This window comes from Triticum aestivum, chromosome 5D (assembly GCF_018294505.1).
Source record: "Triticum aestivum cultivar Chinese Spring chromosome 5D, IWGSC CS RefSeq v2.1, whole genome shotgun sequence".
NCBI classification, from domain to species: Eukaryota; Viridiplantae; Streptophyta; class Magnoliopsida; order Poales; family Poaceae; genus Triticum; species Triticum aestivum.
The window spans coordinates 462,286,471-462,297,391 of record NC_057808.1 but is presented as its reverse complement, the minus strand read 5'-3'; the positions used below and the strand labels follow the sequence as shown (position 1 = coordinate 462,297,391).

General features: G+C 47.1%; 1 protein-coding gene across 1 annotated transcript; it reads left to right on the top strand.

Moving 5' to 3' along the window:
- The first annotated feature begins 338 nt into the window (after positions 1-338).
- Positions 339-6,942, top strand: LOC123125529 (E3 ubiquitin protein ligase DRIP2-like). Its single transcript, XM_044546003.1, has 9 exons — positions 339-459; positions 2,180-2,279; positions 2,639-2,948; positions 3,049-3,290; positions 3,379-3,429; positions 3,825-3,897; positions 4,261-4,365; positions 4,832-4,917; positions 6,903-6,942. The coding sequence occupies exons 1-9, from the start codon at positions 339-341 to the stop codon at positions 6,940-6,942; spliced, it is 1,128 nt and encodes a 375-aa protein (XP_044401938.1).
- Positions 6,943-10,921: the final 3,979 nt, after the last annotated feature.

Genomic DNA, 10,921 nt, shown 5'->3' with positions numbered 1-10,921 from the left:
GAAAAGTACCCTAGACCTATAAATTCTGCTGGGTCCCTCCCACCCCACAGCCTTCTATTTCTATCGCGTCCCTCCCACAGCTAGCCTTCTATATATTTCTATATATCCACCCAAAAAAATACAGCAGAATAGGAAAACACTAAACTTCGCGACTCGCCGGAGCTCAGCCGCCGCTTCTCCCTTCTCCCGACCGACCAACGCCCTCGATTCCACCGCCCCGCGCCGTTTATTGCTGATTCTCCGCCTCCCGGTCGCAGAGTTCTGACGAGGAGGTCGTCGATCGAGGATTGACCTAGAGAGAGGAGAAGGTGGCAGACATGGTTGCGGGCGGCGGAGAGATGGGGGGCGCGCCGGGCGTATCTCGCGTGCCGCGGGCGGCGCTCGCCGCGTTCGTGACGTGCCCGCTCTGCAAGGGATACTTCCGGGAGGCCAGCGCCTTCGCCGAGTGCGGCCACACATGTGAGTTCTCTCTTCTATCCCACTCCCGCCGCCTCTACGGTTTCGTTTCGTCCTCCCCCCTTTCGTGTCTGCACTGCACGCTCTGTCGCCCCGCGGCCTTCCTGCGCCGCCGCCCCGTCTTCTTCGCGACCTCCCGTCGCGCTGCCGTCCCGTCTGCCGTCGCCGTCGCGTCGCGCTGTGTCTGCTTTCTCTCCCTGTCCTGTCTGTCTGTCTCTCGGTCGGTCCTTGCCTGGTTGGCGTTTGATGCGACCTCGTGATCTGATCCAGAAGAGAGCCGGAGGCGACGCTGTCATTGCCGAGCCTTTTGATTGATTGCCTGGGCTGCGATCTGGCCGTCCCGGTCGAGTCTTTTGATTGCGTGCGCCGCGGTTTGGCCGTTGCGGCCACCTTGCGGCCGAGACGTTTCCTCTCCGGTAGCGCGCGCCAGAGCGCGCTACTCCGGAGAAACCCCGTGCCGCAGCCACCGAGCGCGACGCGACGCTAACAGGCAGGGGCAGGCGTCCGAGGCGAAATCGCGATCGTTGAAATCAGCCGATCTTTCTCCAATAGGACAACGTCTAAACCAAGTAGACAGACGGGACGCGGCCATCCTCCTCCGCCTCCACCAAGCGAATGTCCTTGGCGATGGGCTCGCGCAAGCACACGATGATGCACGACGCACCGCTGTCGCCGATGTCATCGTACGTACGTAGACCAGCTCCACTGCCAGCTCGCGCGCAGTTGGCCACATACAACACGGCGCTCGGAATTGGACACGCACGTCGCCGTCTGCGGAGTCATGGCAGCGGAGATGGGGTTTAGAGTTACAGGAGAGGGGAAACAAATACGCGAGCAAACATCAGTCTAACCTGGCCTGTTAGCCGTGCTCTCGGTCTGCGGTAGTTTCTTCGCCCGTGCTCTCACGCAGAAATCCATCCGGAGCCGACGCCGTGCTCTCGTGCTCTCGGTCTAATGTCGCCACCTCTCTTCTTTGGAAGTTTAGAGTCCACAATGCAGCCAACCTTTGGCGTTTCCAGGTGTCTTCCATGTCCCGACGACACGGCACTTTGGACTTCCCCGTGGTGGCCGCCGGGGCCATCCTCTTGGAAGGACATTCGGTCCCAGTTTCCTTTTGGTGCTAGGAGCAAAAGTTGTAAAGCCTTGGCACCTGTCGCAGGGTGAATGGAACTGTATGGTGTCGATGCACTCTATCTAGTAGCTTCGTGTGTGTTAGGTAATGGTTGGGGAGGTTGTAGACGATGGTGGGGGAGCTTGTAGATGGTGGCATGAAATGTTGTGTCCGTTTGAACAGGCATTCTGCACTGCGCTGGCCGGCCGTGGTCATTTTTTTGGCGAAAATCAACGGCATTGCATTTCATTTCATGTATGAAGAAGAAGACACATTACAAAGCCCAGACTGAGAGCACACAAACCCACAACAGCACACAAAAACATCACACCAGCACCACAACAACACTACACTCTACAAGAGAAGGAACCAAGCTCCAAAGATCACCAAGACTCGGCCGGGAATCTGTGTCGGTTGTTGGTACTCCTTGTTGGACTGGTTGGTTGCAAGCCAAGTATCTAGTCTTGTTGCATTGTTGCTACTAGCTAGCTAATTTACTCCTAATATTGTTTTCATTTGCCAAGCATGTAAAATTCGATTCTTTCAAATCTCTGCATGAAACTTGCATGCCTGCCTGTGGAGTTCCTCTTGTGACCGCCTTTTTGTAAGCAGTTTGCCGGGATTGTATCCTGAAGAAAATAGGTGAGGAGGGGATCGAATCCTGCCCCGTATGCAACGCTGCTCTTGGGATTGCTCCTGAAGAGAAACTCAGGTAAGTAATTGTTAAAATAACAAGGTTGTCTATATAGTTATCTACAACATTGTTTTTTCAACTTGTCAGTTCTCAATTTCTTTAAGTCTATGTATAAGTACACCAGCGGAGTTATGCAATACAAGTGTAATTACAAGTGCAAACTCTCACTAATAGCCAGACCAAACTTGTTTTTTTTTTGTGAAGCAGAAGCTTAGAATGTATCTATAGAAGAAACTATCTATGTATACATACATTCTTGTTTTGTGAAACAAAAACTTAGAATTCCAGCCACTTATTCTTATTTTTCCTGTGATCTCGACTCAGGTACTCTACTATATGCTGCTACCTAACATGATTGATTGTTTCCTTGTTTGAAGGGATGATCCAAAAATTCAGGCTATCAGGGACCATGCGTTTCCACCTAAAGCAGAAGTTGATGCTTCTGAGGCTCCAAGTACTACACTGCCAGCAAAGATAAAAGAGAGGTCCATTTCTTCCTTGGTTGAAACCCAGAAGATGGCAACACAACCTACTCTGACAGGACAGAGAGCTGCAAGAAGGAAATTCATGTCCCATTTGTTTTCTGTCGGTAAATTGCCAAATAAATCGGAAGGCTATAATCAGAAGACTGAGATGGCCTCAGCACCAAAATCAACCAAGGTGCCAACATCTGCAAACAAAAAGAAGGTACTACTAAAGTATTACCAGCACATAATTTCATATGCAAGTTTGATGCCAATTGTCTTGTAACATTTGCTTATTCTGAGTACACTTCCATCCAAAACAGAATAGTGCAGATATTTCTGAAGATGGAAAGAATCACGAGACGATTGACAATGAAGAGCTTCATAAGCCCTTACGGAGCTTAGTCGTGGCAAGCGCGAAGAAGTCACAAACATTAAGTTATCTGGGGGAAAGTCGGAAAAACAAAACAACCACAGAGGATAGTCTGAGGGAAAGCCCAGAAGCAGACTCGGATGATGGAATAACTACCCCAGTCTGGTTTTCACTAGTGACTTCACTGAACCAGTAAGATTGCAACATATTCAATATTCGTATTAATTCTGATGGACCGTGTTTTTTGCGTCCTCACATCAAAATGAAAACTGTTTTGCAGGGCAGAAGCTAAACGGCTGCCTCAGATAAAAAATAATTTCTACAGAATTAAGTGAGTTCCCCATTAATCTTCAAGTTTCTTTGTCAACAATGATAGAGGCCTCTCATACTTCACTTAGTATCCTCTTATTTGTAGCATAGATTGCTCAAGGTTTTTTCCCAGCTTGAGAATTTTAGATGGCGCTGTGCGCTGATGCCCCTTTTCATGTTATGTTTTCTACTAGTAGCAACTGTGCTATGGTATCAGCAAGAGTTATTTCCTTCATTTCAAAATATGAAGGTGAAGTGTCTAGATTAACAATTTTTATCAGCATTGGAGAGGATGTTTCATTCGAAAATCCTGCATGCTTTTTTTCGTTCATCCCTTCCAGGAATTCAGCTAACACGCAACTCAATTCCAAGAATTTAATACATTCTGTTTAATATGGATTTTTCTTCTTGTTTCAGAGATGGAACTATGCAGGTCTCCTCTATCCTGAAGCTCATTATGAAAAAACTTGAGCTAGCAAGTGACGTTAAGGTGAGCATTTTAGATGTCTTTGTGCTTTGATTTTGATTGTTGTCTGGGGCCTCCTGTCAAGGTGCTAGCTTCCAAGCATTAGAATTAGATCATCAATAAATCTCCAGTTTGCTGCATTGTAGATTTTATTATTCAGAAATAATGAACGGGCCACCACCCCCACCGATTTCCCGTGAAAGGAACCACCACCTTGCTGCATTTGTAGATTTGGATGGTGGCATATATAGTATGATTCATTTGCACCAATTAATATCATTTTTCTTGTTATCGCACATGTAAGCCGAGAAAGTATGTTTGCACATGGACAATGTTGAATGTGCTATTTGGCCTGACCACCTGTATGTATACTTGTGCGAAATGCAGGTGGAGATCTTATGCCATGGCAAGCCGGTCTGCCCTTCGACGACGCTGCACGGCCTACTCAAGCAGTGGCTGAGCCGCAAGCCGAAGCGCAGGGTCCAGAGGCCGGTGGGTGCTCCAGCGAATGAGTTCGTGATGGAGCTGGGCTACCGGCGGTGCTTGGCGTCCAAGTCCCTCTGCTGCACGAAGAAAACAGCCTCCATCCCATGCCATTGCAGCACCTAGCTAGCCTGGCATCCAGGTCCCTTTTGCTGCTAGCCCCTCCGTCCCCGTGGTCTGCTCATGCTCGTCGTCCACCAGTCGGCCTAGCTAGGATATATATTCATACATACCTGCATATTTCTCATTCGTTTTATGGACCGTGTAAAGAGAGAGGGGCGGCGGAAAGAGGTTAGCGATGGCGGTAGACTTGCTAGACAAAAACCTGAAACGTTACCATGACTACATTTTTGGTCTACAGCTATGACAAGAATTTACAGACAAAATTGTTCATGTGTTTGTGGTAATTCTGTTTTGTTTTCGCCCCAGCAAATCAATGTGTTATAGAGCTCTGGGTTACAACTCCGCCTTATAGACGTTGAGATCAGAGGCTTCTTTGGATCACCTTCTGCCAGGAAAACCGACCAGTCTAGAGGAGGTGAAGCCCTACATAAGCAGCTTGGTAAGTAGCTTCCTTTTATTTCAGACGAAAGGCGATAGCCCGACATTATAAACAAAGCCAACCGACAGAGTACATCACAGATCAACGGAGAGCAGTTCAAAAGCCCACACAGGGGCACAATCCAACACAAGTACTAGCACGCATTACAAGAGATCACAGCACACAAGCCAACTACCTAAAGCGAAGCCAAGGCAACAAGTGAAGGAGTGAAGCATGCAGCAGAAAGAGCATAACTAAGAGGAAGGAGCATGATCATGCTGATAGAAGGAGGTGGCCGTGCTTCGAAATAAGCGCCTCCACCGAGTTCCAATAAAAAGCATTACTAGTGTGAGTTCCATCGGTAGAAACCCATCAGAAACATAGGCAGAGAAGAGAAGCATGCATTGATAGGACACACCTTGCTCGCCGAGGTGTTATATCTGCCTCTCCAAGGCATAACCCGATTACCAACCTTGGTAACAAGGGGGTTGAAATCGTTTGCAAGAAGCTTAAATAGGGAGATGGGCATGCCAAGATATTTGAAGGGGAAAGAACCCAAAGAACAGTTGAGAAGATGCGCCACCCGCACCCCCTCGGCCTCGGAGGCACCCGTTACGATGACTTCACCTTTAAGGAAGTTAATCTTTAGCCTGGAAAGAGTCTCAAAGCAAAGGACAATGAATTTCAAATTGGCCAGGCAAAGATCGTCCAGTTCCACAATTATAATAGTGTCAGTTCCACAATTATAATAGTGTCATCAGCATGGAGAGATACCTAAAGGAATTAGATGAGAGGCAACTGCCTTAATGTTACCAGCATCAGCGACCCTCGGGAGGATACATGACAAAGCATCAGCCATAAAACTAAATAGAAGAGGAGATATAGGGTCTCCCTGCCTAAGGCCACGACCGTTGGCAAAGTAAGGGCCCACCGTCCCATTAAGCGACACCTTAGTGTGGCCAGCAGTAACCAAACTCATAAAACGATGGACATAGGCACCGTCAAAACCTTTAGCCAGCAATACCGATCGCAGAAATTGCCAACTCACAGAGTCGTGTGCCTTCTCAAAATCTAGTTTGAGAATAACAGCTCTAGTGCCTCTAGCCTTAAGGTCATGAACATTCTCGTGGAGGGAAAGGATGTCATCTAGAATAAACCTGATTGAGAGTGAGACACAACACGATGGGTAACCGAAGAGAACTTAATAGCAAAAGCTTTGACGGGAAACTTAGCAAAACTATTGATTAGGACAATAGGCATGAACTGCCGGATAGAGTTTTCTCCCTTCACCTTGGGAATCAGGGTAGAAACCGTGCAGTTGCGCCTACAGATGTCGATAGTCCAAGACAGAACCCTTGGATACCGGCATAGACTAAGTGTTTCAGAAGCAGCCAGAGTTTCTTAAAGAAAGTTATGGAAAAGCCATCTTGCCCAGAGCAGAATTTGACTTAGAAGAGTCAATTGTCGCGTCAATCTCATCACAAGAAAGGGGCAGCATAAACTCAGCATTCTCAACCGAGATCTGCGACTCAGGTGGCCAAAGGGAAGGGGGATGGAAAAGCCCGACGGTGACCGAGCGGCCAAGAGGTCTTTGAAAAAGTCACACACATGAAGTTGGATAGCCGTGGGGTCAGACGCTAAGACCCCATAGATAGAAACGATAAATATAGTGCATCTCCTCCTTCTGCCATTCGCGATCATAAAAAAATATGTAGTAAGCACATCACCCATCAACACCCAATTCCGCCTACCCCTTTGTTGCCAGTATGCCTCCTCCTGGAGATGGAGGTTCAACAGAAGCGACTCAAGGTGATATCTACGGTCCAGCAGCAGCTAGATACTAGTCGAATCCGCAAGCCACCAAGTCTGCAATCTCCTTTTCTAGGGCCGCTGATATGTTGGAATATGCCTAGAGGCAATAACATTTGTCTTATTATATTTTGTGTTCATGATTAAGAGTTTATATTTCATGTTATAACTGCTATGATCTCGAATATGCGATTCAATGGAAAACTCATATGAACGTGTGGAATGATAATGGCTAAGGGTTCCCAGTATTGCCTCTGAGACTAGCTCAAGTGTTGATGGTGATCATGTTTTCCGGATCTTAGGATATTGTTAAGTGTAATGATTGTTGGGGAACGTAGTAATTTCAAAAAAATCCGACGCACACGCAAGATCATGGTGATGCATAGCAACGAGAGGGGAGAGTGTCCTCCACGTACCCTCGTAGACCGTAAGCAGAAGCGTTATGACAACGCGGTTGATGTAGTCGTACGTCTTCACGATCGACCGATCTAGTACCAAACGTACGGCACCTCCGCGATCAGCACACGTTCAGCTCGGTGACGTCCATGAACTCACGATCCAGTAGAGCTTCGAGGGAAGGTTCCGTCAGCACAACGGCGTGATGACGGTGATGATGAAGGTTAGCAACGCAGGGCTCCGCCTAAGCACCGCTACGGTATGACCGAGGTGGATTTATGGTGGAGGGGGCACCGCACACGGCTAAGAGATCAATGATCAACTTGTGTGTCTATGGGGTGCCCTCCTCTCCGTATATAAAGGAGTGGAGTGTTGGGGAACGTAGTAATTTCAAAAAAATCCTACGCACACACAGGATCATGGTGATGCATAGCAACGAGGGGGAGTGTGTCCACGTACCTCGTAGACCGAAAGCGGAAGCGTTATATCAATGCGGTTGATGTAGTCGTACGTCTTCACGATCCGACCGATCCAAGTACCGAAAGCACGGCACCTCCGAGTTCTGCACACGTTCGGCTCGGTGACGTCCTCGCCTTCTCGATCCAGCAAGAGGGGCGAAGTAGTAGATGAGTTCCGGCAGCACGACGGCGTGGTGACGGTGTTGGTGAAGAACAATCTTCGCAGGGCTTCGCCTAAGCACTACGAAAACTATGACGGAGGATAAACTAGAGGAGACGGGGTTGCCGGCACACGGCTTGGTGTTTCTTGATGTGTCTTGGGTGCTAGCCCTACCCCTCTATTTATATGTTGAGCCTTGGGGTCGAAACTTGGAGTAAAAGCCTCCACAAAGTCGGTTTCACCCGAAAGGCAAGAGTCCTTCTCGGACTCCAGGGCCAGACGCCAGGGTTCCCGGCGTCTGGCCCCTGGACTCCGCAAAACTTCCTTTTGTGCTTTCCAAAAACCTCGTGGGCTTTCCCCTTTGGCCCAGATAAAGTGTTCTCGTGCCCAAACATTTCAGGAAACATCCGGAACCCCTTCCGATGGATTCCGGAACCTTTCCGGATATCAAACACTACTATCCACATATCAATCTTTACTTCCGGACCATTCCGGAGTTCCTCGTCATATCCGTGATCTCATCCAAACTCCGAACAACATTCGGTCACCAACATACATAACTCATAGTACTATATCGTCAACGAACGTTAAGCATGCGGACCCTACGGGTTCGAGAACTATGTAGACATGACCGAGACACCTCTCTGGTCAATAACCAATAGCGGGACCTGGATGCCCATATTGGCTCCTACATATTCTACGAAGATCTTTATCGGTCAGACCGCATAACAACATACGTTGTTTCCTTTGTCATCGGTATGTTACTTGCCCGACATTCGATCGTCGGTATCTCAATACCTAGTTCAATCTCGTTACCGGCAAGTCTCTTTACTCGTTCCGTAATACATCATCCCGCAACTAACTCATTAGTTACAATGCTTGCAAGGCTTATAGTGATGTGCATTACTGAGTGGGCCCAGAGATACCTCTCCGACAATCGGAGTGACAAATTCTAATCTCGAAATACGCCAACCCAACACGTACCTTCGGAGACACCTGTAGAGCAACTTTATAATCACCCAGTTACGTTATGACGTTTGGTAGCACACAAAGTGTTCCTCCGGTAAACGGGAGTTGCATAATCTCATAGTCATAGGAACATGTATAAGTCATGAAGAAAGCAATAGTAACATACTAAACGATCAAGTGCTAAGCTAACGGAATGGGTCAAGTCAATCACATCATTCTCCTAATGATGTTATCCCGTTAATCAAATGACAACTCATGTCTATGGCTAGGAAACATAACCGTCTTTGATCAACGAGCTAGTCAAGTAGAGGCATACTAGTGACACTCTGTTTGTCTATGTGTTCACACAAGTATTATGTTTCCGGTTAATACAATTCTAGCATGAATAATAAACATTTATCATGAAATAAGGAAATATATAGTAACTTTATTATTGCCTCTAGGGCATATTTCCTTCATGGAGGAGGAGGAGAGGGCCGGCCTCCTAGGCGCGCCCCAAGGGGAGTCCTACTCCCACCGGGAGTAGGATTCCACCCCTTCCAAGAGTAGAAGTAGGAGGGAAGAAGGAGAGAGAGGGGGGAGGAAAAGGGGGGCCCCCCCCCCTTCCTTGTCCAATTCGGACTAGAGGGGGAGGGGCGCGCGGCCTGCCCTGGCCGCCCCTTCCTTCTCCACCAAGGCCCATGATGCCCATTACACTCCCCGGGGGGTTCCGGTAACCCCTCGGTACTCCACGGTATTTGTCCGAACTTACTCGGAACCTTTCTGAGAGTCCAAACATATCATCCAATATATCAATCTTTATGTCTCGACCATTTAGAGACTCCTCGTCATATCCGTGATCATATCTGGGACTCCTAACTACCTTCGGTACATCAAAACACATAAACTCATAATACCGATCGTCACCGAACGTTAAGCGTGCGGACCCTACGGGTTCGAGAACTATGTAGACATGACCGAGGCACGTCTCCGTTCAATAACCAATAGGGAACCTAGATGCTCATATTGGCTCCTACATATTCTACGAAGATCTTTATCGGTCAAACCGCATAACAACATACGTTGTTCCCTTTGTCATCGGTATGTTACTTGCCTGAGATTCGATCGTCGGTATCACAATACCTAGTTCAATCTCGTTACCGGCAAGTCTCTTTACTCGTTCCGTAATGCATCATCCCGTGACTAACTCATTAGTCACATTGCTTGCAAGGCTTATAGTGATGTGCATTACCGATAGGGCCCAGAGACACCTCTCCGACAATCGGAGTGACAAATCCTAATCTCGATCTATGCCAACTCAACAAGTACCATCGGAGACACCTGTAGAGCACCTTTATAATCACCCAGTTACGTTGTGACGTTTGGTAGCACACAAAGTGTTCCTCCGGTATTCGGGAGTTGCATAATCTTATAGTCATAGGAACATGTATAAGTCATGAAGAAAGCAATAGCAACATACTAAACGATCATCGTGCTAAGCTAATGGATGGGTCAAGTCAATCACATCATTCTCTAATGATGTGATCCCGTTCATCAAATGACAACTCATGTCTATGGCTAGGAAACTTAACCATCTTTGATTAACGAGCTAGTCAAGTAGAGGCATACTAGTGACATTCTGTATGTCTATGTATTCACACATGTACTAAGTTTCCGGTTAATACAATTCTAGCATGAATAATAAACATTTATCATGAAATAAGGAAATAAATAATAACTTTATTATTGCCTCTAGGGCATATTTCCTTCAGTCTCCCACTTGCACTAGAATCAATAATCTAGTTCACATCGCCATGTGATTTAACAACAATAGTTCACATCACCATGTGATTAACACCCATAGTTCACATCGTCATGTGACCAACACCCAAAGGGTTTACTAGAGTCAATAATCTAGTTCACAACGCTATGTGATTAACACCCAAAGAGTACTAAAGTGTGATCATGTTTTGCTTGTGAGAGAAGTTTAGTCAACGGGTCTGCCACATTCAGATCCGTATGTATTTTGCAAATTTCTATGTCTACAATGCTCTGCACGGAGTTACTCTAGCTAATTGCTCCCACTTTCAATATGTATCCAGATTGAGACTCAGAGTCATCCGGATCGGTGTAAATGCTTGCATTGACATAACTCTTTACGACGAACTCTTTATCACCTCCATAACCGACAAATATTTCCTTAGTCCTCTAAGGATAATTTTGACCAATGTCAAGTGATCTACTCCTAGATCA

Coding starts and splice junctions, on each gene's coding strand:
- LOC123125529 (XM_044546003.1), top strand. CDS start 339: ATGGGGGGCGCGCCGGGCGTATCTCGCGTGCCGCGGGCGGCGCTCGCC. Junction 460..2,179: donor CGCCGAGTGCGGCCACACAT/GTGAGTTCTCTC, acceptor TTTTGTAAGCAG/TTTGCCGGGATTGTATCCTG. Junction 3,898..4,260: donor AGCTAGCAAGTGACGTTAAG/GTGAGCATTTTA, acceptor TGCGAAATGCAG/GTGGAGATCTTATGCCATGG.